We start from the raw sequence: 27,454 nt of genomic DNA, 5'->3' as shown, positions 1-27,454 counted from the left end.
TGCATATGAGCGCACATGCTCACGCACAGATAATACACTGACTATTCTAAGGGACTATTAGAGTTCTTCGTGTGGGGGCAATGGTTTTTCTAATGCACCCCACCTGTGATATCTCTGGGCAGACACATGCCACTGCTGGGTAAAATATCCGAATGTGTACCAAATCATCACTTTTCAACCAACAACACCTGCCCAACTCAGGCAGTTACTCATATTCCCCTTTTATTGTATTTCCCCCTATAGATTTCATGCTATGCATGCTGAACTCCACAGAAAGGATTCAAAGCTCATTTCTAGAGCTGAAATATCTACAAAACCACAAGCTGAATATTGTACCGAACATTTCTACTGTTGAGCCACACAGTAACCAATCATTCAGTTGTTTACACAGACCATGCCAGGAATCAGTGATTTTCTTATTTCTAATTATTGAATCTTTGCCTCTTTGTTTGAAAGCCACGAGTGCCTTTGTAGAATGCACATTCACTTTTACCTGAAACAAAAGGAATCTATTTTAAGCAACAATTTGGTATTTGGTATTTACACATTATACAAATGCATTTACATGTGCTGATTAGATGTTTGAAAGTTCAAAAGAAAAGAATAATCGATGTTGAGATGAGTGAGATTGTGGTTATTCTGTATGGTGAGTGAAATGGATGAAACATTGGGTATACATCTAATTTCATACTTGTATGTCCAGTGGAGTTTGAAGATGGAAACAACTACTTTGGATCGAAAAAAAATGCGCCATTTAACATTTACCACATACTTTAATGAAATACTAAACTATGATTTTTTTCACTGACATTTTTAGTACTACAACTTTTTTATGATATACTTTGTGATACCATTTTTTTTAGATTCCATACTTTGATTTTTTTGTGACATAGTATACTGTTAGTTTTCATGATATTTTTTGACATATACTATATTATGGCTTTTTTATGACTTTTTAACCTGGCTTCATCGTTCATGTTGGCTCAAGCTGCACTTGACGGGCGGACAGCAGGACAGAGGGCAGGACTCCGTTGGGACGAGAGGAGGTGGATTCTGTGTTTACATCACGATGCTTCGTGCTCAATCGCAGTCAACGTTGATGGACAATGTGTTTTTTTCTCATGTTTAATATTTAATGTGAAGATGTCGGCAATGTAATCTACCTCGAGAATCATTTTGGTTGCTGTTTACATTTCTTATGATGCTAATTTAAAAAATGCACTACTATTTATGTTTTGTTTGTCATGTCTTTGTTGCGTTACAAATGGGCTACAACTGACACTATACGATGGCTTTTTTAGACTTAATATAAAACAACATTTTTCGACATTCTATATAACTTATACTATGAGTATTTTTTAAAAAATATTTTTATTACTATTACTTCTTTCATTCCTTTTTTTCAACATACTATACGAGTATTTTTTTCAACTGTTACGACCTGGTTCCAAGGCTGCAACATAAGTGAGACAAGACGAGTGATACAAGTAATAAATAGATATTTATTTAACGAACCAATAACCAAACTAAAACTAAACAAACGATTGATTGATTGATCGATCCATCGATCGAAGCAGCATCCGTGTCAGCCCAGGAGAGTAGAGCAGCCAAAGAGGAAGTGAGGACCAGCCAAAGAAGAGGGGCAGCCTTCATAGCTGGGACCAAACCAGGCTCAGGTGTCGCTCACCAGTGGCCGATGAACATCCTGAAAGACAAACAGACAGGAAACAGGGCACAGACCCCTATGGAAGGGAGGGGTCGTCACACAACATACTATACTATGACTGTTATTTAAATTTTTTCAGACAAAAGTCGTAGTTTAGTATGTCAAAGAAAATTACAAAAAAATGTGATAATATAATATGTCAAAAAAGTCACAGAAGAGTAATAGTAAATGTTAAAAAAAAGTCACAGTATAGGTTGTCGAAAAAGATGTAATAGTTTACTTTGTCGGAAAAAGTCATGAATTGGTGCAAAAACTATATAACAATTAAACTTTGACATAAATCAGCCCTATTCATTCATGTGTACCGTTGCCATTAACAGTATGGAAATCTCTGGCAATTTATGTCATCATTAAATCACCCACCCCTACTGTGATGACTTTAAGTGCATCAATCGTACCTAATAAAAGGTAAAAAAGTGGATTTACATGATTATTAATGTGGTACCCTGAATTATTTAAAGCACCGGGAAATGAGCAGAGGAATACATTTCCTCCTTCACAGAATCTTTCTCGGCAGGTGCTTTTGGCCTATAATATCTGCATGACAAGCCAAAGTCACATTCAGAAAGCAATTCTCAGTCCACAACGCAATCTTGGCCATTAATTGCGAATGAACAAGATGTTATTCAAGGATACCTTTCCAATAACCACTTAGGAAACGAAGGAAGAGGACTTAATATGATGGAAATAAGTGTGACAGACTAAATGGTCCCTGCTGAACGCATTGACGCATGCTCTGCCCTTCCCTGTCAATCTGGAGGGCAGACAGGGAAGGCCATTTCTGTTGTGAGGAGAGAGCTCGGGCTGCAGAAACACTTTTCATCATTAATCCCAGAAAGCCTTGTCAGAAACCCTAGAACTGTCTGATGGCCCGCCTGTGGGAGGGAAATCAAAATAAACAATGAAAGATCAGAAAGTCAGGAGGCAGAGAACATTCTCGGGACCTTTTTCGTCAGGCTGTGCGGTCTCCCGAGTATCATTGTGTATTCTATGCACTCACAGTCATCTGGATTTCTGGGATCTCAAAAAGTCTTTGGTCAGAGAGACAGGTGGACAGATGGACCAGTCCGAAAAAGAGTTGGTCAACATGCCTACAATCTTGATTTGATTAACAATTTAGCAATTACCTAATGTCCTCCTTCAATCAATTAGAAGAGGATGACATTTCAGAATATATTGCAAGTCATTGTGCTTGATGGCATCAGTGAAATAAGTTACCAAAGCATATCCTGTCTTCAGTTCATTTGTCACCAAAAAATAAAATAAAATAGATGAATGAATAATATGAGGCACAACTACAATTATGACATTTTTAATGACATTATTTGTAAAACCTTGCATCAATGTCAAATTCCATGAGCTCATATTTGTTTTTTTTCGAAAGGACAGCCAAGCCTTTGAAGGCGTTTTTTTTAAATAAATGTTTCCAGGTTTTCAATCACTTCAGCTCGCACCACTAGAATCTAGCTGCGTGGAAAATGACAAGCAGCACTTGTAAAGCGGCAACGAGTTTCGGTATTATGTCTTCCCTGTCAATCTTTATAATCTTTATATGCAGATGTTTTAAAGGATTTGACTTATTCCATTCATGTACAGCAGAGATGTCATCGCTTGCATTGGGCAGTGTGTGTGTGTGTGTTTTTTTAGTCTCTAAAAATCCCTGGAACAACAGATCCAATGATGAACTGAATAGTGTAAGAAGACAGAGGCAGTGAAGAAGTAATCTACCAAGCATGCTTATCATTTCAACAACATGGGACAGAGTTAACAGACAAGATAATGTCGTGGAGCCAAATGTGATTGTGTCACTTTGTGAAAAGAATCTGGAGACAATTAGTGGATAAATGATCTGCTGCAAGACCCCTTCAGGGAACGTAAGTAAAGCAACAAGCCAAAGACATACAGGAAGTGCCTCGAAGCCGCTGATCATTTCCACATCACATTTACTGCAGTTGTACTGTTACATACATTCACAGGTCGCCCGTCACTGAGGTTCAAAATTCATTCCTGCCCATGGAAACATCAGGTGAGAAAACAAGTTCAACACGTAGTAGCTGCTCGAGAGCTTTCAATTACATCGCTCGATCAGATAAGAGCTGTCTAGTTGGGACGGTTTAAAAAAAACAACTGAGAAATACAATTAGAAGCTTACATGGCAACTGAGCAAATTTGATTAGCTGATGAAAATTATATATGACTGAATGCTCCTGAACAGCTACCAAATGGACCTTGTGTTGACATTATAGCCAGTTATTAATCTTTACTGCCTGTCACAATTGCAAAGATCTATATGTCTTTTGCCAAAAAATTGAGTTTTCAAAGTATTTTTGTCCAAAACACAAACTGTCTGTTCTACGAGATTATTTCAACCCTTTCCTTCAATCAAATCAACTAGTTTGAATCATTAAAAAAAAAAAATGAAGTGACGTTTTTCCTCTTCTAGTGCAGCAGTTTGCCTCATGACTTGATGCGGTCAAAGATCCCTTGAAAAAACTTGAATTGTTTGCACTCTACTATGGCTGAAATGTAGCCTGCTAACAAAATTGTAGCTCGGTGACGACAGTTATGTTTTAACACAAGCAACATTTTGCATGTTTTACTATGTATTTTATAGTGACTCGTCAGAGCTACAGATAGTTAACCGCACTTGTTCTCCGCAGAGGTTTGCTGACAGAAGCTTCGTTGCTATTTTCAGAATGAGTCACCACCTTTCCTACTTTCAGCACCACTACTTTACAGTTTCATTGTTCTTACCCACCAAAAACCACCACATTGTCCCCACACAGTATGTACAGCTGGCCCCATGACACTGACAGACAAAAGACTGAATCTCTGATCGACGAGAGAAATGAACCCTACACAGCAGAGTTTGAAGCCCCACAACCAACAGTTGACAGAATTTGAGGGCTGAGTTGGTATCTGCTACATATTTTGTCCACAGGAGGGGCTACCATGATACAAAGTACTACAAAACGTCTTGTTCTTGTACAAAAACAAACATTTTTGTAGAAATCCTGCATTTTTAAACAACAACTGATACAGAGTGAAAACTGCAGACCGCATGTAAGGACGAACATGAATAAGGACTTTGACAGTATACGTTGCGTGTAGAGGCTTTGAACATAATATTAGGCATGATAGATAGTTCTTCACGATGGCAGAACTTTGGCACAAGAAAGGCAATACAGAAGAAAACGATGAGTGTTCGACAAGGTCAGCATAGATGATTCCAAACCAAATATCACTTTTTTTTCTTTACATCAGGTCATAGTAAACCATTTGGCACTGACTACCATTCCATTTGTTGGTGGGAGATTAGTGTTTGTTTAAATCATTTGAAAGAAACTCAAGCCACTGACGGGAGGAAACAATCGGGTCAAACACACATGGAGGTAAGACAGAAGGGCTTTGACATCAACAGAAAAACTACATCTGGTGTTACTGTCACAATAGAGTTTTGCCTTCTGCACAGGTGTAAAGTGTGTCAGATGAGTGTGTGTGTGTGTGTGAATATATGTGTTACGTGTATGTATGTATGTTTACGTCCACTTCTAGTGTGGACCAGACTTACGTTTTGACCCAAAGCTGCTTTGATCCCAATTTCAATTTACATACTTTTAAGTTCCTTTCCAGCTCCCTTCAAAAAGTGAACGTCACAGTGAGGTGACACTGCTCGGGTATCTATATTTCCACAGGAAACATCTGTCTACACAAGCAAGTGGGTTCAAAAAGGAATCCTGTTTTGACGGCTAACCTCAGTTTGTGGTTAAGTCAGCGTTAATTTGACCCCGTCTCCCCTCCATGGTTTTTAATCATGGTGTGTGTTCAGGGTAAGCTTAACGTTCATGCCATGGTTTCCTTTCCTGGGAGTCTGCGGTCGTTGAATGTGTGCATGTTAATGACCTCCTCTGTCTTAACAATGACGGGCGGCTGAGGCTTCTGTTTGAGACGACGTTGGCACTTCAGAGACACACGCAGCTCATCCATCATGGCGCTGCAGAAAGATCGCTGCAGGAGGCAAAACAAGAAAGAGGAAAAAGTTACAGCTGGCACCATGCTGTTCGCTACTCTACTCAAAGCAATGCAACTGCGCATAATACAACCATTAGCCAATGTTGTCTTTTTAAGAACATATTGAATATTGGTAAGACAAGAGGTTCATTGATGATCGGTATTATATGAAAGAGATTCTAGCCTACCCGACCGATGAAAACGTATTTTTCAAAATACAGTATGCAGTAATTGGTAACATTTTGGTGGGGCTATCCATGTCCATACTGGGCTAATTCTATTGTTTCAAAGTGTCTTTTCTTAAGAAAATAGTGTGTTTTAAAGCCTCGTTTTCTCTCCATTTCTATCATATTGTTTCTGTGTATATATCATGAAGCAAAACCTGGCCAAAAGTATGTGGACATCCAAACATCACCGTCATATGTTGAACATGAAAAAACAAACCAAACAGTTCCAGAACCAAAAGTACCCAACGGTTGGAAGAGGAAGAATATGATGGGTCATCGTACAATGCTAACTGAGTAGTATCATTAACAAGCTGAACATGTGGTTGGCTAGATGGTAAGATGGACATAGATGTAGCAGCAATCAATGATTGATTGACATTTTTGAAAATAAGTTAAGGCTGTAATCGTGTAATAGTCCAACATCTTAATTTGTCGAAATATTATCTTTGAAAAATCAGGCCTTCATTCCAGATTTCTCCTTTTTAGCTCTACTGTTACAAAAAGGTCTAAATGCAATTTTAGAGCCTTTTGCACCCTGCCAAGAACAAAGAGAAACATTCAACACTTGGCGCGCAAGTAGACAATATAACAATATTGAATGAAGGACAACATATCCACTTCAGCAGATAAAATACAAAAATATTGGTACTTTCTTTTAAAACACCCATCACCCTCTCACAATATGTGCCTCTGTTGTCCCTGCAATATGTATGTGGTGTGAAATCCTATAAATGTCAATATGCTTGCGCATCAACGTTGCCAAGACAAATTTCCATACGTTCACTCTCTGATTATGCAAAATCTAATTTAAATTCTTCGAGGGTGTAGGAAGAGAGAAGATGTGAAAGAGGAGGGAGAGCAGTAAAGTATAAAGCAATTACCTTTCGGTTTGTGTATATGTGCGTAGGTGTGTGAGATGGATATCTGTAGGTGGCTTATACAGCAGGTATTTTTATTGTTTTTCTCAACATTTTTACATATATTTTGCTGCCGCATGAATGAGATGAATTGTAGACTCAAGAAGATGAGTGATTACAGAAGCCGTGAGGGGCAGAAAGGGTGAGAGAAAAAGAAACGGTGAAAAACATTGAGGCGGGATATGGATTAGAGTGATGGAGAAAAGCAGAATGAAGGGGGTGATGTTCGGGTGGAGGAGATTCGTAGGGAAGGAAAATAGAGAAGGAGAGGCTGATTGTCTGCATGTAAATGACTCGCACCGTGGTAGCGTCGAGATTGTGGCATTTGCAAATGATCTGAAGATTGTGACCCAGTCTTGCGGCTTATGATGAATGATAGCTGAGATGTGCTCTGAAACATATGCAAACCTTAAAACAAAAAAGCCAGAAATGTATTAGTGTTGCAATGAAATAACACGCTGCTGCACCGTGCTAATTCTGGAGATGGAATTAATTAAAACACGCTCTGAAAAGGACTTTCACAATTATCTGGAAACATTGTGCGAGTTAAAGAGCTCTAAAAGACATACTCCACACTGTGTGATGAATCATGTGCACTCAGTACTGAAATAGAGCACCGATAGAACAGTCTAAAATATATTCAGTTCCTTGCTAGAAAGAAACATAACCAGAGGGGGGAAGAAAGAAATGGCTGCAAATATGCTGCACTGAATGGTGAATGTTTTCGTTTTTAGACAAAATGAAAGGACCAGGTCACAATTCTTCTGTTCCAAGTCCGTCTTATAAACAACACTCGCATGCAGCTTTTGGTCGCTGTGATAATTCCTTTCGTCCATACCGGCCATGCAGAGATCACCATCCTGATGTGACTTCAAATTAAGAGATGGGAGACAAAATCCACAGTCCTCCGTCCGAGCGAAAATGCATTTTAAATTGCAGCATATAACAAGTAGGAGCTACCAAAGTTACAGTGTAAAAAGTACAGAATGATGTCACTTTAATGTTATCCCTTCACTGCAGCTCAGCAAGGAAACACAAGAAGGAATGTTGTGCTAAAGAGACGATACGACTAAAATACCCATTTGATTTGAAGGATGAAACCTCATATGAGCTTCAGTTCAAGGGATCTCTTCACGGCCAGTATGGAGAGGAGGGAAAACTACAGCGACCAAGGACTCACGTACATATCGGCACGTGAGTATTGTTTCATGGCCAACTCATTCCCAAACCTGCAAAAGAGAACAAGCATGCAAACTAAAGACACACTACAAGTGTGTATGCTGTGTTGTATTCGATCATTTGGTGTCATTTCTTAAATGTATAGTTTAGTTTACCTAAAGCATGATAAAGAGCAGAAGTAATGCACACCTGTAGGTTGACAGGTGCGTAGAAGAAGACAGAACAACAACTCCAAATAGAAACAACAAATCTCTGAAACAAAGAATATATGGAAAAATATATTCAAGTTAATTCTCAACATGCATCAGAAAATACTCCAGTACCTTTTCCAGCTGGGCGTTCTGGTTAGACTTGTAAATCACCTCCCCTACTGCCACAAACACGGACAGCACCAGTCCTGCAGCCAGCACGATGAAGATCCCGCCGATGTTCTGCACCCCCAGAGCGCTGGCCTCTTTGCTCTCCTCCTCGGGACAGCCGTTTCCTCTCCACCACTTCTCCTTCATCATGTGCAGCTTCCCTTCCTCCTGGAGCTGCAGAATGGCGATCGTGATCTTGTCTCTGTACGGAGATCCTGCGAGGACACAGCATGAGATTAGTGGGCATGGATATAATAGTGGGATACAATAAAAGCTGATTATGGCTTGCAAAGTTATTGTTGAGTATGTGTGTATATATATATATACGGTGGTGGGTGTATGAAACACGCTCTGGCTTGCATGTGATCATATAGCCCTTCATGTTATTGTTGGCTGCTTAGAGACAGTTTTTTTTCTTCCTGTAAATCCTTCTTCAAATCCCACTAATCCCTATATTCACAGAGTGACTCCAAAATTCTCACTCCTCTCTGCAGTGTGTGAATTATAATGCACAGGGAGTTGGCAACAAAGACTCGGCTTTGTGTAGCAGAGCTGCTGTTGATTGTGACTGAATGAGCTGCTGTTTGCACACGCTTTCACATGCTAAAAATGGTGCACATGAACAGGAAAAGAACAGAGAAGCCCAGTTGGAGTCTACGTTACATGGGTGAAAGTGTTTGGGATTAAATATGTGTATCTGAGATAGGGTTGCTCTATCACTGTGTTTTTTATGCATGCTAATGTCATGATGAGTAAAAGAACCCAAATCCACAGACGGTGGGAAGGCGCCAGAATTAGCGATGAGGCATTAAGGCGCAGCGGGTGCTGGTTTGATCAAAGGAGGAGTAATCGTTGCAGGCTACCCGAGTGGGGTCGTGTTCCTCTCCCATCCACAGCATGTGTCACACAACACACGGCCGATCGAGGCGCAGCGCACATACTCTCTGCCCGAAACCAGGCCAGGAAAGATTAATACTTACTGTGAGCATTCATGTTTCATTTATAAACTGGTTCAAAAGCGTGTAAGTGTATTTATATGATTACAGAACTCAAACATAATGAGGCCTGGTTGTACATTCCATCTGCTTATTTAGTGACTTAAAAGAGATGAAAGAGCGGTAAAATGTAAAATTTTTGTGATGTGGGCTAATTGAAATCATTTTACATAACACAGGGACATTTTGTGCTCAAACTCCGGGGGAAATGAACTCATTATGGCCCCGGGTAGCAGGCAGCATCATTTTGTCTGTTGCTCTCACACAGTTTTACCTCTCAGCCCCCTTTAGCTCCCTCTGTCTCATCTATCATTTACCGATTGCAATCCATCATCCTTTCATCTCCACCTCTCTGTGCATTTAGACTGACGAAGTGAACAACAATACAAAAACAGAAAATGACTCAAAGTGCCACTGAGTTCTTACCAGCATGTCAGTGTTTGCGTCGTTGATCACGAATAGTCTATTTCTGTTTGTGTGCCTGTGCTCAAAATGTCTCTGTGACGTGCACACTTTGAGACAATAAAGTACATGCGATACATTAATCCGTTCATGTACATACAGCGTTGACTATGCAGTCATGTATATGCATGTGCACGTGCATGTGAAAAGCGTAATGCTCACTTCATTTGAAGATGAGAAATCGTTCAAGTATCCGAGTCCCCCGATTCAGGCTCCCCTCATATTTCAAATGATTAATGATGGCCTAACAAAGCAGGCCTTGGATAAATGCTAATAGGATGCGTCCTTAGAGAGGAGGATATGGAGAGCGGGGCCCGGGCAAATGGAAAAGCGCTGTGCATACACAACTACCTGACAGATGTTCAGCACTGGAGGACATCCATCACTCCCACACTGTCTGGCCTCAAGTATTAATGTGATCACAGTTTAAGTCGATAGCCGGAGATGATGCATTTGCGTTTTGGGAAAAGGACGTGTGAAAACCACCAAGAACTAAAAGGTTATAAGACCTATTTTACAGCTTGCTCTGGTTTATTGCTGTAACAGCCCTACAGGGAATGCACTGCAAAACAGCGTTAAAAGTTACAGGCCAGAGGTTGACACGGAGGCTGAGGTCTCTTTGGGACCAGAAAACAAGGGGAGTGCCACCGTCTGAAATAAGAATCCTATTATTCCAAAAGGATTGGTGGCATGAAAACAGAACTCACTTTGAATTAATGACGCAAGTAACTATCGCAAGACGTCTTCTATTAGAGAAGACACATTTGAGAGGCTGCGATCAACCATGTTTCTGAAATATTGAGCAATGAACATCAGCATTAGAGATTGAAATGATTTAGAGGGCAGTAACAACTTTAAAAGCTGACATCTTTAATGTTTTTTTTTATGCATTAAATGACTAACCCACTTATTGCTGAATTAAATTTGATTTGGGGTATATTTTGTACTCATTTAGAGTATTTGATACACTATGTCATCACATTAATGGAAATAGAGCTGATCCACATTCTCTGTCTGTGTGTCCATCTCAAGGGCATCAGAGTTAGTGCCTCCGCACTTATAAGGACCACAGTGGGACTATATTTCACAGCATCACCGAAGCTTTGTTACAATCACGGCCTTCATATCACTCATGATATAATGTGGCTATTACAGCTGGTCGAAGTGCTCTCCGTGGCCTCGTCATGACCACTCTAACCTCTGCAACGCGAGGATTGGAACCATCCTTTACTGTGTAGGGTGTCCTGGAGCGTCAGGGTTGTAAGCTACAAAATACTATTTGATATGCAACACAGTTGTTAACATATTACAGGAAGTGGAAAGTGGTTTCGATACTTCTGCCTCATCATAGGACGGCGCCTTCAAATGTCGGAATGCAATTTTTTGACAAGAGAGGGTAAATAAGCAGGGATGAAAATGTCTGAGTGCTCGAACACACACCACGAGTGCTTTGTTGTTGTGGTTTAAAGCTCACAATTTAGACGGCGTCTCGTAAGTCACAGGGAATTGGACTAAATTGACTTTCGGGTTGGTTTCTGATTGTTTCACGGTCTTGCACTCACTGCCTTATGTGACTGCAAAGTAGGCTGAAACACACCGTTAAAGTATCGTGATTTTTTAACCAAGGTTTGATTCCCTGCTCTGTAAATAATCCTGTGAGACAATGCATTGTGGGTCGAAAAAAAAAATACAACCCTGCTATAGGAGAGCTCCAAACGGCATCTGTTTCTTGAGCCCCGGGCACAATTTAACCTTAAACATAAATTCAACCTCTTCAGCCATTCGCTTTTCAATAAGATAAACCTTTTACACCTGGCACTGTTGAACCATTACACCCGTCACCCCATCAATAAAGGTCAACCGTTTTCGTTCTCAGAGTTTATCAATCATCCACACTCTGTACAGTACCTTTATCTGCCACACAGTACATCTGCAGCATCTCTCTCTGGCCGAAAGCGTTTCAAACCTGTTCACAAACACACCAGGCAGCACAGAGGCTTATACTGTAGAGGTTTGAGGATATTTACCCATCGGTGTTCCCACTCCGTAGGCTCTGGAGTCTATGAGGCCTCCAACCTGTGTGAGGTTGCAGTTGCGCTGGGTGACAAACTCGATGGTGGTGGACTCCATGAGGAAGGCGTAGTCTGAGGTCAAGGCGCGCTGGATGCCCTCATCCACGTTCTTGACCATCACAGATTGCCTCCTGCTGTTCATGAATTCCCACATCTTGTCGTAGGTGGAGATTTTGGTTTTCTGCGAGATACCAGAGAATAGAAGTGGAATAAGATCGGTGGCGTATGAGGAATAAATACGGTGATCAACCCTAAATTCTGCAGTTAAAATCATTTTGTTTCAAAGTCAGAGAAAAGGAAGTTGAAGTTATAATACTGAATATTCTTTACATTATTTACAGTCTGCATTTTTTTCCAGCTACACATTTTATGATACATTTTTACATAACAGCTCAGATTTTTTTTTGTCCTGTACCGATGTGAGGCATGTGACATGTGGCATGTGTACAGATTGTAAAGCCCTCTGAGGCAAAATTTGTTCATTTGTGATTTTGGGCTTCACAAAATAAATTGTGTTGAATTGAATCAATGGTGGCGTCCGCCTTTCCTGCGCTGATTTCAAATTGCCTAGCTTCACTCAAGGTATTCACAGGATGCAATGCATGTGTATGCGTGTTCATTCTCTACACTAATGGCTGTAAGAGCATCCATTCCAACCATCACGCCATCAAATTCAAGGGCGACATGGTCCTCCTCTTATAGGGTCTGTACAGGTACATCGGCCCAAACTCAATGATTTAGTAGAGTGGTGGGAAAACGCCCTGCTGGAGTTGAATGTCCCTCAGGACGAAGGAGATTGTTATTGATTTCAGGAGGGAGGCTCCTAGGACAGAGCCAGTGGTTGTACAATGTGATTGTTGTTGTAATATGTTGTGGGCCAGTATACATATATTGACAGACATCTTAAGGGTCGACTCTTGTGGAAATTTGTCTTTGGTTTCACAGTCATGCATACACTTAAAAGCTTTCTTTCCCATCCGTCAAAATACACATAAAAAACACACACACAAAAAAATCGGTAAGTAATATAATGTAGTATTTGATAACAGAAGTTTGAGCAAAACGCAGAAGCCGTAATGAAGAAAGTACACTAACGCCAATAGCTCCTCAGGAAACTAAAACATCGAAAGTCCAAAACCCATCCTACAAATCTTCTAAAGTTCCTTAATCGAGAGTATTCTCTAAACCATAATAAACACCTGTTACACAACTGCCCCCCGTAGTCTCATTCTATGAGCAGCAGTTCAAAACAAATGCCCATGACATCATGGAGGATAGTACTTATGTCCTCCACCCCCAGTTCTAGAGGCTTCCTCTTGGGTGCAATTCATTCCGGAAGCCGTGATCAGCCTGGTGAACAAGGAACTGAAGGAGAATAATGGGCTTTATTTGAAGCTTGGCACATAACATAATTAAGTGCCTATCTGCCATGTGGACTACTTATTTATTTTTAACTTTATATTATAGAATGTGACTTTCACTACTTTTTAAATGCAACTGCACATATCAGCTCAACACAGTCTCAAACAGTCTCAGACACACTCATTTTTGGACAGTTTTGAATACAGCAGGGAGCTATATCAATGAAAATTGCTGTTGCAATAATTATTGACTGATATCTTTACGAAAACAACGTGAGTTTGTTTGACTGCCTCGCAAACTGGCACAGTTGCTCTTGTGTTGTATTAATGACAAAGTAGCTGCTAAAAGTAGCTGTAGACTGAAATCTTAAGAATTATAACTTTGATAAGTAAGAAAAGAATATTTCATCGAGAAAAATACCCTGTAAACACCCTGGCAGACCTATAGCTACCTTGAAAAAAGTCATGGTTGCACCGTCCTCCACCACCCCGTACAGGATTTTAGTTTGCTTGGCCAGGTCGTCGGCTGAGTCGATGGGCGACTCCATCCTCTCCACAGTGAGGAAGGCAGCCAAGTTGGCCGTATATGAGGAAATAATGATGAGGGTGAAGAACCACCAGATGCCTCCCACTATTCGTGTCGACAAGGCCTTGGGCATGAGCTCTGATCCTGGGGTGAGGGAGGTGGCAGGAGGCATTTGTTAGTTTTTAACATGCAAAAAAAATAAATGAGATTAGTTCATTTAAAAACAGTCAAACTTGTTTCAAGAACTCTCTTCAAATTTTCAGCTCAGGCAGATGCACCACTCGCTTCAAGAGGAAATCATTTGAGAGAGCTCTCTAGACAAGATGATTGTTGGATTTCAAACAAGTGGAATTATCTTGTCTCAGTCGCAAGTAAATTCTTTAAATAATGCCAGGAACACACACACACACACACACACACACACACACACACACACACACACACACACCTACACACACACACACACGCACACACACACACACATAAAAAGGTGTTTGCATGAATCAATCCCATCAAATCAAAGACATTCAATATCGATCGTTCGGAGCAGCGTGGAGAAGTGACAGGCTGTTTGGGCCAGAGAGTCATGTACCCAAGGTGACCTCACATCCTGACTCCACACCCCACTGATCTCTGAGCTGATGGGCCAAGGGCAAGAGGAGAGGACACTGGGTATTACAGTACTATCATTATCATGATCAAGAACCTATTCCTAGACTGTATGATCGTGAAATAAATCTCACAATGCACGCAAGTTGCGCTGCTGTTGATAAAAAAAATAGAAATACTGTTACTCTTCTTCAAATTGTAATCTGATTTGTAATTCAGGATTTTGAAACAAGGGTCATTTGATTCTACTCAAATGGTTTTCAAATCTATACCTCTCATATTAAATATATATTCTATGCTCTTATGAGATACATAGATTAAATAACAAAATAAAAACATTACATGCACATGTACTCTAAGTTCTGTCTTTCTAGCAGTCGAACCCCAGAGATCTCTCTTTGTTGCCGCCAGCTTGGACAAAAAGCCCAACCCTCAGAGACAGTGGGATGTAGAGAGCTCCGGCTCCAAAGAGCAAAAGCAGCCACAGGCTGAGGCAACTACCTTGCTGCATGAGAGCCCCAACTCCAAACCAGAAACTATTGAGCAGCGTAAAATTGTTTTCCACTACATCCGAGTCTGGGTTGCATGGATGCGGGTTGTACCACTCGTAAGGGCTAAACCTATAAAAAGAAAGAGCACAGAGACATATGTTAGCATGAAGCAAAGAACAGTGTGTTCACTGTTGCAGACTAAAGGGCACATCAAACATACCATTTAAAACATTGTGAGCAAGAACAAAGGGAATGTAAATGTATAGGAATCCTGTATTGTGGCCTCAGGGTCACAGCTTCTGCAGAGACCAAAGCAAAGCATCCTGACTTTCGCCGAGATCAACGTATTGGCATGTTCAAATGCCATCAGTTCATTGTGAGAACAGATCAATCGGCTGGAATAACACTGTCACTGATGATAATGTCCTAGTGCGCGATGAGCTTCTGAGCTCATTTGGATTCACTGACTCAGGAGCGTTTATGTGTTTCCCCCATCAACTGCAATCACTGCTGCTCTGCAGATGCCACGTCCTCAACATGCTGCCCCTGTTCTTCCACCCAACAGCTGCTTTTCCTCTTTTCTCACTCTCCCCTCACCTCTTTTCCCCATCCTGCACCATTCCACACCTCACTTTCCCCCCAATTGCCTGGCTTCCCCTATGAACCTCCCCCGTTTACCCCCCCCCCTCCCCCCCCCTGGACATTTCTCATTTATTATCCTAAGCAGAAGTGGCATGGTATTAGTGCAGGTTGATTGGGTTAGTCTTAAGCATCAGGAACTGATTGAGTTTGTGCTGAAGTGTGTGATAGCGGGAATATTGCACATGCATCAGGTAAGGCTGTTTAGCAACTCCCCCCCCCCCCCCAACATGCCACATGCTAATAAGCCGGTGGGCCGAGTTTTTTAGGTTGATGCTGCGCAGAAATGTGATGCAATTTGCACTTTTTAGAGACGCATATATGAATATACCGCATTTCCCGTGTACGACACAGAGCAGCATTTCACATTACCAAACCCAATATTAGTTGACGGCAGTTTTATGGCAGCAGATATTTGCCACAGAGACTGCATGATTGCTGTAGATCTGCATACAGATACGTCACTCGATCTCTCCTTGTTGCTGCAGCTGCCTAATTACTCATATTCCTCTTACTTTGAAGCTATTTTCTATGCTGTCCCCTTGAGAAGCATCTATGTCGACATGGTTGTGATGACACACTATAATTCTTCCTGTCAACCCCATCAGGATGTTGGATTTGCCGGAATGCCAATGAGCTTGGTCTTCTTGGAACCACGGGCAACCGAAATGGCACAATGGCCTGATGGAGCTTTGCAGAACGCTGCGTGTGCGCTCACATGTGTTCGTATTTGTGTGTGGTTTTATGCCTGTGTGTATCAAGCCTCTGGCAAATGAATGTTTGCGCATGTGCCTTCAGCTGTGTGGGTGTGCATTTGCATTTGCTAAATCAAATCCATCTCAATGTCAAATATTTTCTGCGATGATTTATTTATGTTGCCGTTTACGGACGTTACATATAATGTTGAGCCGCAGCCCGAGGCCAATTGTTGGTGACGTCTGATATGTGCCATAGGTGAGGTCGTTTAAATCTGTGTAAATCTCAACATGCTCATGAGTGGATTGCGTTTGTCCTTCTCAATGTCTACATGTGTATTCTGTATGCACCCCCGCCGATGGCTCCTCTGTGTGACCTTTGCCTGCAGCTGGCCCGTATTCCTGCAGGTCGTGTTCTGCACACCGATCACCGGGAAGAAGGGGAACACGTGGAACACGCGGAACGTAAGGTCACCTCCTCACACCGAGCACGAGGGACATGTGGTATTGCACACAGAATTCTAAAAAGATTATCCCTCTCTCCCGCTCCTCTCCTCCTTCGTCCGTCCCCGGCCTCAATAACACGACACGCTCCCTCCAATAACTGTCTGTTGGATTCAATTACTCTGACTGGCATTATGGATCTGCTGCCTTTCTTTTCTCAGGCCAAGTGAAGAGGCTGTGTTGGGGATGTTAAAATCATAGGTGTCCGGGACTTGGATTGCAAAACTGCAACATCCTGTAATTACATGTAAACTTTTATAACGCAATTTAAAGCATCCATTCTTCTTGGCAGGTGGACATTTTCTATACTAGAAAAGATTTTGCGGTCTGAAGGAATACCATTTATTTTCTTAATAAAGAGGGGAATCAATTCAACCACAAACAGAGCTGGAAGGAACCACTGAGTGAAATGTATTTCTCTGGAGCTTGAAATGAGAAAGTTTATTAAGTCAGAAAGTGTGTGTGTGTGTGTGTGTGGGAAGCAGTTCAAAGATGTGAATCCCTGGTGAGATTGAGGTGTTTAGTGTGTTATTGTGCAACACCAGTACTTCATAAGCTCACTCAACTCACTCTATTTGCAGAGGATTAAAGGAAATAATATACTCTGCATTGGGGGGGATTGACCAATCAATCGGTGGCCGTGCAATCAATACCACAATTATGAGAGAACTAGCTCAGCGCACTGAAGAGTAAAACACTGCACTTCAGATTTGAACTTTGCTGAATGTTTTCGGTCACATAGTGTGAAAACAAGCACTATTTTTTGCCATGGTGTGCAAAAAAAAAAAATGGCACAACGCATGCATGCAGACAAGAGCATTATAATTTAATAAGAGCACTGAGGCCATTTCATTACAACCAGAAGAAGATCAATATAATTGCATGCTAATCACTTACCCTGACCATCCGTGGAAACAAAGGGCTACGTGGGATAATTTGCATATTCTGAACTAACTTAGGTGACAGTTGCTGCTTTCCTCTCATGTGATCATTGTGCCGGTAACATTAGATGCAATGTGCATTAAACCCAAACCTCTCGGAATAAAAGCAGAAGAAGAGGAGCCCTGGGGTTAACACACAACTTTCGACATCGGTCATGCATCTGGGGTTTTAGGAGGGTGGGTTCGCCGAGATATCTGTAAGAATTGTACTTGTACATTTCTTACAGAGATATATAACGAGTAGCTGGTTTAACAGTTGCTGATGCTTTGGCAAATATGCCCGAAATAGTGTCAGCATTTTTTAATGACACCAGTGTTTTTCCTCATTTTAGCTAATTTACTGTAAGGCACTGCAGATCATGAAATCATTTGATCCTTTTAATGACCTTTTAATTATTTTCATCAAAGTTTTAAGTTTCAAGTTTTAGCGTCATTATCAATGTTTGATAATGACGTTAAAACAATTGTTATGAAAACTGTTCTGGGTGGTGAGTTCAAGTACTGGTGCGAGGTTCGGAAATGTGAGATTTCTTTTTTGGCATCCACAGTACACTTCCAGTTGTATTTTAAGGCAATGCCTCTTACTGGAGTAATTATGCCACCAGTCAAAGCTTGTTGCCCGGAGGGAGCAACTGCTGTGTTAGTGCAAACAGGTAGGAAAGAAGGACGTGGAGGAAGGAAGGAAGGAAGGAAGGAAGAAGAAAGGGAAAGGGGGGTGGGGTGGGGGGCTTGACATGTTACCTGGCTATGACAAACAGCACACAACTGACACCCAAGCAAGCCAGCAGAATATACATCCAGATATCGGGCGAGAGGGGGTTGAGAAAGGAGAAGACCCCAGGGTTGGTTCCGTTGGGCTTGCGGTACAGGATACTTATCCCCAGCGTCATGTAGGGCTTTGAGAAGTCGATGACCTTCTCCCTGACGTAGGTGATGGCCAGAGGAGACACTGCCAGGTCTGCTTTCTGCAATGAGATAATAGTGGTTGAGTGTGTGTGTGTGTGTGTGGGGGGGGGGGAGTCAACCAATAAAAAACAATTTAATTAACCACTGATTTCCGTCAACAGCTGGTCTGGTCAATATGTACAGGAGGAAGAGCCATGAGAGAGGAGAGGAAACATCTGGGGTCATAAATTCAGAGGGATTAGCAGGTAGGTTGAGTTTCTCTGGAAATTACAGGTTATATGTCTGATCCTTCTTATGTGGTGTTAAAAGTCAGTCACCAAGGCAACAATTTTGGGATTAGATTATTCTGTGACAAAGTATCCTTAAATCCCCTAAAATGTAAGATTAGCCATCATCGGTGTTACTTTTGCATAACCCCTCCAAGAAATGCTTTTTTTCATCTTACAGTGCCAGTTTTGGTTTCCTTTGCAAGACTTTCTGTTTCTGTTCCGATTTTGCATATTGCTCTTACTTTTTTCTACTGTTCATGCCAACTAACAAACTATGACTCAGTTGTAGAGTAGCAAATGGAAACATTCATTGAAGCAATCAATTATACGTCTCAGGCATGTTTGGGACATTGCATTGTTGGCTGTTGTCAGTAAATAAACTGAAAATGCAGAAAATATATGTTAATCTGCTTTAAGAGATTTACAGTAATGTATTTGCATTTTTTTATTTTTTGTTTGCATTTTCTGCATCTCCCTATGTGCACTCCTGGCGATTATTGACTCACATGGTCCATTAGCTCCCGCACCATGCCGTTCCATTGGCCCGTGGACTCATCCAGCGCTCCATACTTCCCATCTTCCACCAATCGCAGCTCATAGTGGAAGCCGAGGATGCCAGAGAGCTCCCTCAGCATGTCGATACAGTAGCCCTCAAAACGGTCGTTCCCATACAGAGGCTTGTCTGACTTCTTAAACATCACATATGGCTCCTCCTATACAGGGAAAAGAAGTCAAGCTGGGGTTTTTTTCTGTGCGTCTTTATCTTCTGTGTGTATTTGGTGAGTGAGTTTGCGCTGCCTGTGTCTACCAGTATGGTGGATACACGCAGGGATTTGTTGGCCAGAGAATCTGTGATGTTGGATGTCTTGCTTCTGTGAGACTCTGTCATATTGAGACCGCTGGGAGGATCCCATGTTCCAATCTGTTGAAACAATTCAGTGTCAAATCTATATCACCTCGTCTAACGACAGGAAAAATAATGCTTGAAAAGCATTCAGCCCAACATTTCCTTTCCCCCCCCCCCCTTTAAGACTCACACATCATCAACTACACCAAGGTTTGACACACCTTTTCCAGCCCATCCTCCTTCAGACTGATGACATCCAGGTCGAAGTCTGTCCTCAGTCCATTGGTCTTGTTGAAGAGAACACGTCCTGTCAAACCGTCCCAGTGAGCCTGCGGACAGAAGCGCACATCATAATAACTCAAAATCCTCAGCGCAGTCATGCCATTATCCTTAAGTTATCATCTGTCTCATCAGCATCAATCTAACCCGCTACCTGTAAAACGTTTTCTGTCCCAATTATGAATTTTGTCTGACTCTCCCCTCACTGTCTCTCTCAACAACATAACAAAAAAACCAACCAATAAAGCAGCCAGAATAAAAGCAGTTTTGACAGGTAAGAGTTCATTATGCATGTGGTTCATTGTGATTGAAGTTTCACTTCAAAGCCGTTGGAGAAACAGACGGGCATGGAGAGCGCTAGCAGACATGGGAGGGGGAGGACGTGCCAGCTACTACAATGGCTCAATCTGAAAATGACCTGCGATGATACCATCCACAGAATGAAAGAGTTTTGCAGAACAAAGCAAAATGGCTGACCCGGACTACAGCTAAGGAGACACACAAAGGCTTTGATATAAACACGGGTGGAGATATGCACGGAGAGAAAGTGGGAGACAGGGAGTGAAACATCACAAAAAAACATGTAGTTGCTGCGGATAATGCGATGGTTATTCAGATTACATTATGAAGATGATTTAAAGTGTTAAGAATAAGCAATAGACTTGGGACAGTGGATTTGCTGGCATCTCGAGCTTATTTCATACTTGTCATATTGAAGCCGACGCAAGGCGCGCCAGAAAATGACGTAATTATCTCTGATTTTTTGTAACTTGGCACGCGCGTTCACGTGCCTGTCACAAATAGTTCACTGATAAAAAAAACAATTTCCATGTTTAGGGATTATACTAAATAGGCCAATTCGTTTTGAGTCGCTTTAGAAACATGAGGTGGTAAAAATCTTCATTTGAGTAGATATTTTTCCAGCCAAATCAAATTGTTTACAGGATATTTAACCTTCTTTTCTTTCCAATGCATATAATACTTGATTTTAATGAAGTACTTAATGTGAGATATGCGTTTAAAGATATTCACAACCCCTCGTTTCAGTATTTTTGCCAGTTACACCTACAGTTCATGGGCGTATCTATGGGTTACACGCGTTGTCTTTTTGATTCCTCGCAGTTCATTTTGTTTGTACAACCTCTGGCGTTTCGGAGAATAATGCAGCGCACGGCTCATAGAGCATAAATGCCTCCGTTCATGCTCGGAGCTTGTGTGCCGTCAGCGGAGGCTCGCGCTAGTGGTGCAACACATTGGACTTTGTGAAGAGGACGTGCTCCCAATGTTGATATAAAGGGCCCATGTCAAGCTAACATAACAAAAGCTGATGATTCTTTGTTACAGGCGATTATACACTCATGAATACATAGTAAAATGCTACACACTATGCCTTTAATTAAGTATGTTTGTTTGGGTTTCATCATAATAATTGTAATTGCAACAGGAAGACAAAAATGCAAAATGTGCAGCTCAGTTGACAGGAAGCGCTCCAGTGATTCACAAAGGGCATGCTTGCAAACATGCGATTGCACTGATCAATATAACATGCCCATTCCACAGGTCAGAGGTCAAAGACAGGCTGCACGTTGATAGCACAGATGGCCTTGCACCTCTTTGATGAGGCTGATGAAACGTCCCCCGAAGCGCCACGGCTTGTGGCGATTACACTGCAGAGAGCTGACCGTGATCTGCTGCGATTGCTGCACCGCAACCGCCACCACATGCACAGCGTCGTACATCAGCGCCGCATCCGTCTGCGGACAAGAAGGTAATATAATTAGACATTTTTATGACACCTGCCAATACATCTGTCCACATGACCTTTAATCTGTCCATTTGTTCACCTGCGGAGGAATATAAGAAGCCGTGTGAAGTCTCGGGTGACTCGCTTTACTCTTTTGTCAGGACAAGAGGACATAAATTAGATGTAATGCCAGCAGTAAATGCCCCACACAAATTACACTGTGTCTCAGCCTGTTAGTGGAAATACCCGAGCACTGTTTGAGGCAATGAGAAAGCTCCGCCAGGGAGAGTCTCTCAGTGGAAGACCGACCTGTCACTGTGAAGACTAATGGTTCCTGATGGGTGTGCCTGTTTTCTAGAGAGAGGGAATGCAAAACAGGCGCCAGTGCATACGGGAAAACTCTGACTGGTAGACTTGGTGTAACATGCACAAAGCATAGCTGGGATACATGGTGAACTGCATTGAAAATCACCTATGATTGCCATCCACATAACCCCAGTAATAAGTCATGAAAGGGAGTAAATGCTCCAGCTAAACTGTTTCACTGTGACTGTGAGATGCTGAGGTTTATCTTTACTTTCTGCCTGGCAAACATCAACTCCTTTCACATCGTCTGTCCTCACGGTTTGAGACACTCTACATGTACCCAAGTCAACACATTGCAGCTTAGCTTCTATCCTCTTTCCATGGTCCCACACAGTCTGAAATACTCTGCGGTGATCTTATTTGACAAGTCCTGGATGACCAACCTGTGAGGGAGTATGAAAAATGACTTTGAGAGCACAAAGTATGTGCAGCTATAGGGTCTTTGTGTATGTGCTCGCTGTCAGAGAGAATGAGCGGAGCTTCGGCACAGCAAGTCGCACCGCAGGAGACCCCGCGAGCTGCTGTTCAGCTCATATCAGTTCCCTATGTTGTCTCTATAGGTGCAGTGGAGCGTCCATACTATCCGTGCAAGAGGAAATGAGAGCAGGAAGGGTCTGGGAGGGGCAGAAATGCTACTACATAATATATCCAACCTATATTTATAGTGGCAGGTCAATTAAAGAAGTCAATCTTACTTCCAAGAGCAAGAAAAAGAGAAATTCAAGATAGCGAGGAGGGGGGTTGCGAGGAGGTGTGTGGTTGCAATGGTGGGCAGGTTGTCAGTTTTTAGCTCGTCCCTGAGTTCTCCTGTGCTTTTGGAGTTGGTGACTGCTGATGTCAAAGGCAGCAGCAGATCAGAGGACGGGGGACCCATCTCTGCCCTCTTTCATCCCCACTGCCTCCCTGGGAAAGGGGACAGCGAATGCCATATCTGCTCTCACAGTGCAGGCAGTGTGTGGATGCGTGTGTGTGCTAGTCATGGCAAATGCTGATGAGGAAAAGAGTGTCATTCTGCTTTTCAGTTTCAGTTTCAGTTTCAGTCCAGTTCTCAACTACATGATGAATGAGTTGAATTCATGCGATTTAAATCAAATCTGTACTGCCTTCAACTGATCTTTTCTTTTTTTAAATGCCTTAATATTGAATCCAGCTGGGTTATTTTAGCATCACGTTGATGTGTGACTGAAGGCTGATAACTCAAGAATTTTGTAAATGACAGATATTTTATGATAAATCAGATACTGCATAATACCGTATCTTATTTCACAATAAAGGAAAAGCCTTAAAACATGCTACAGTTAACATTTCATAGAGTTTTTAAAATAAAGATTCTTCATCAGCAGCAGTGCGAAGCGTTTTTTTTATCTGGGCAACCTAAGAGACGGCAGTTTGTTTCTTGTAAGCTAAATATTGATTTTGGCCAACAGATATGTCAGTTATTTTGAGAATAGGCGTTTATTAGGGGTTTTACAGTGTGAACACAGTTGTGTATGCTGCTGTGTTTGCACTCCAAGTCCAAAATACTCCACAGAACCCCCCATCAGGGCGGTTTGTGGAGTTTATAGGATTTATGTTTATTATTCTTATTATTAGCTTCTCCTTCGATTTAACAATCATTCCTGGAAATATTTCCTCCATCTTTTACTTTTGATTGCCGTGATGTATCAAATATTGTCTGGCTCAAATGATTTATGTGACAAACATCTTTTTCCTTTTTTTCCGTTGGAGCAGCACAATTCCTGAAAAGCCCCTTTGTGATGGAAACAAAGAGAGGCTGGCATCGAGTGGAAGGAGAGATCCAGAGGAGGAAAAAAGTGAAATGATGGCTCACAGCTCTGGCAGATTGCATTCAATTTCAAAACAATCAAAGAGTGTTCTTGATATTTATTTCAGAGCCAAACATGGCCCTGCGGGGTGTTTTAAGTGCTTTAAGTGAAACCAATCTCGAACCCCTGGGACACCCAGACAGAGAGGGGACAGCGTTTCAGACAAGATGCCCAAAATCTTTCCTGCCTCGTCTTTCTCTCTCTGTCTCTCTCCCTCAAACACCCAGATCACTGCAATCACACAGTCTCCCTCTGCTTCAATAAAAGTACAGGCCCAGATACCCTTTTCCGACATTTAATGACTCACAACTTCCCTTCCAGCCCTTGATGTGTTCATCTCTGCATGTTCCCTCTCTTAGAAACATGACACGTGAGACGCATGCAGGTATTAACACACATATGCAGAAACTAATTAGCAACATGCGTGTGCACCACACACACACACACACACACACACAAAACGGGAACACAATCCGGCATAGTGACAAACCTAAAGCTTCCCTGAGGCGTGCCTCATTTGTCATAGTTGCATGCAGTTTCCTCATTTTGAAAAGGTGGACCGCAAACTCTGCTGCTGTGTGTATGTCTATGTGTGTGTTTACACAAATATATTCCATTTCACTGCATCAGAATTCACACCAGCTCTCCACCTGTGCATAATTCCATAATTCCTCTGATAATGTTGCACCCTGAAAAATGACATCTCTCTTTCTCCTCTCGCCTCGTCTCAGTCAGTCGGCCTTTTCCCCAGCATTCTTCTAAACACGCACATACATTTTACTTCCTGTCTGGAGATGTGTAATGCGGCTGCTTGTGTACAGAAGAGCCCCACTGTTTATACATATCATATACATCTGATTAGCCCTAATGAGATTATCACTGACCTGTTATTCACCATGCATCACTGGGTTGCAGTTGCTAGGCACAGACCGACAACACGCACACACAGGCACACACACACACACACACACACCCACACACACACACTCACACACACACCGGCAGCATTGCCATCAGCATCGGAGTCACAGTGTCAGCGGGAGAGAGAGAGAAGCTCATTGTTTTCTTGGAGCCGAAGTCACTTTGCCCTCAGATCACAGACAGACCCATGGGGTTTGATGATTTGATAGAAGAAGGAGGTAATTATTCATTCCATAGTTTATATGCGTTTGTGCTGCTTCACTGCACAGTCGGTGTCAGTATTTGAGTGCCAATTTCTGCTGTCAGATACATTACTGCTTTTCTAAACTTTATTGTGTTTAGCAATTAAATCTTCACTTGTCAAGTCGAGTTTTCTCTAAAAACTACGCCAAGCCCTAATCTCACAAAGCCCTCACTGAGTGAGATACTGCATTTGATTTATCTGCCAAGATGACATTCTCATGAGGAGGATGGACACTGGTGGGAAATTGCATGCACATAATTAGGGATACATTTCACTTTTAGCAAGGAATACGGCCTCCATCTTTGAAGTCAAAGAAGCATACAGTTTACAGATGCTTCTGATGCTGCAAAATTGTCTGGATATTATTATGTTTTTGCTCTTTTTAGTATTACTGTAGTGATTCAATTCTAATGTAAGATGTAACCATGTGTTCCTGGCGTGTGAGACCTTGGGCAATGAAAAGAAAATGAATGAATAATGAAATAGTCCGTGCACTGAGAATTGTGCAAACTTTCACTTCTAGGACAAAACTGTGAAGACCAAAAGTTGAAAAACACTGAAATGTGACATATGTGATTTATGGGGAATATTATGGCTGTTTCAGGCCTCGTAGCAGAGAAGGGAGAGTAGGCAGTGTCAGATCATCTTGGTGGGGGAAAAGTCCTCGGGTGACTGCAGCTCAGAATGGTGCCATCTCTTTTTCTGTCCATAACTTTTACACTCCGTCTCTCTCCTTCTGGGTGCCGATGTTCTGCCCCTGTCTCTCCTCAGTCCCTACCTTTCATCTTTATTTCTGCCTTCGCCGGTTGCTCTCTACAGTCTTTCACTGAGCTGTGCGTGAGTGTTGCTCAGTGTGGGTATATATAGGGAGCTTTGCCAGTAGTCACTGTCATTCTTCCTCTTTTTTTTGTGTTGGAGGTTTAATCCCTTTCTCACATTGCATTTCCACATGCTGAGGCAACCGAGCAGCCTTGTTGCATTTTTTTTTTTTTTACGATTTCTTTTTTTTTCCGCAGGAAACTAAGACTGGCTTCTCCCGATGAGGATCCCTTGGCAACGCATCCATTGATGGTGCTGGATTTATGGGAAAGCACATTCATGGTTTTATTGTAGATTTAAGCACACTTTAAAGGGGGATATAAAGGACTACACTGCAGAGATTTTTTGTTGAAAGAAAGGATCCAGTGGGAGTGGTGAGAGAGTGAGCTGAACTCTATGTATATATACATGTATTCAGTAATGGTGGAGTTAAAGGACGCTCAGCTTATCAAATACCGAGAGCTATTTAAATATTGACAAAATCTCCTCCTTGGTGTCACACTGTACTTTTATCAATATCTTCATGATCTTTTTGTTTCATGAATAACTAGAATAATTTTTGTTTTTTTTACCCTGTAATGCCGATAAATAGTACAATTAAACTTGGAAAAAAGTCAAAGGGGAGAGAGAGAGAGAGAGAGGAAGTGGTTTTGTTTACAAAGCTAAATGGGAGAACCAGTTCAAAGATGCACAGACTGCTCGTGCTGCCTCTTCTGTTTGTTCCAAACAAACCCGTGATGCTGCTACCAGAAACACTTTCTTGCAAAGCAGCTGTATCCCTATAACAATGGGTTAAATTCTCTGTGAAAGCAAAAGCAATAAGCAAAAGCTTAGATAATAGGCAATTGACACGCACGGTAGCCAGTGAAGTTGATACCGTAACGAGTGGGCGTGTACCTCTATCCAATCATACGCTAACCTTACTAAACTGTGTTGGGCATTCTCTCTGTGGCCCATGGCCTTAAGATTCTTTTGGCCACTGCCAACAATTTACACACATTTGGCAAGTGCTAATTTCAGACCCTGACCAGATTGCTTTTGTAAGTGCAGACGATAAACATGAAATATGACAGGAGCCTAACTATTTTATTCAGTCTGACCAAAGAGGCTGAGAATGCTCTGAGCAGTGTGTCCTTTAAGGAAACAGCAAGCTGTTGACAGCAATGTCCACTTCAGAGTCCACCCTAATCAGCACCATGCTGCCTAACCGATCTGATTAAGTATCTGTTTAACATGATGGTCTTTCCTCATATTTAATCATGTTTAGCTAATTCGCACATTTTTCCTCCCCTCACTTCATCAGCTACATACACTTCCCAAAATGTCCAGAGAAACAAAGCTTTTACAATTCAAAGGATATTGTTGGGTGATGTGCTTGGCGATGTGTTTGGTTGTTTATTTGTATTGTACCGATTCTCTCTTTTTTTTCCTCTTCTTTCAGTGTAGTTCATTATGTTAAGACAATAAACAAACGAGACATTGAAGTAAGATGTGTTAGAGCAAGCAAAAAAAGATAATA

The 27,454-nt window shown here is 41.8% G+C and overlaps 1 protein-coding gene across 2 annotated transcripts in view; it reads right to left on the bottom strand.

The window, feature by feature from the left end:
• Positions 1-5,543: 5,543 nt before the first annotated feature.
• The window catches only part of LOC306792869 (glutamate receptor ionotropic, kainate 2-like), a gene marked incomplete at its 5' end in the record, with an annotated part of 58,940 nt that continues 37,029 nt past the window's right edge, over positions 5,544-27,454 (bottom strand). For both annotated transcript variants that reach the window (XM_079290229.1, XM_079290230.1), the window contains 10 exons: positions 5,544-5,734; positions 8,384-8,634; positions 11,904-12,129; positions 13,762-13,979; positions 14,946-15,064; positions 18,456-18,679; positions 19,396-19,602; positions 19,698-19,811; positions 19,958-20,065; positions 21,626-21,769. In XM_079290229.1, the coding sequence (XP_079146355.1) occupies positions 5,570-5,734; positions 8,384-8,634; positions 11,904-12,129; positions 13,762-13,979; positions 14,946-15,064; positions 18,456-18,679; positions 19,396-19,602; positions 19,698-19,811; positions 19,958-20,065; positions 21,626-21,769 (1,776 nt within the window). In that variant the 3' untranslated portion in view covers positions 5,544-5,569. The remainder of the gene's footprint in view (positions 5,735-8,383; positions 8,635-11,903; positions 12,130-13,761; positions 13,980-14,945; positions 15,065-18,455; positions 18,680-19,395; positions 19,603-19,697; positions 19,812-19,957; positions 20,066-21,625; positions 21,770-27,454) is intronic.

The sequence above is a fragment of the Melanostigma gelatinosum genome, assembly GCF_949748355.1.
Source record: "Melanostigma gelatinosum genome assembly, chromosome: 19".
Classification (NCBI taxonomy): domain Eukaryota; kingdom Metazoa; phylum Chordata; class Actinopteri; order Perciformes; family Zoarcidae; genus Melanostigma; species Melanostigma gelatinosum.
Note: the sequence above shows the minus strand (reverse complement) of the source record. Positions and strands in the feature narration are given on the sequence as shown.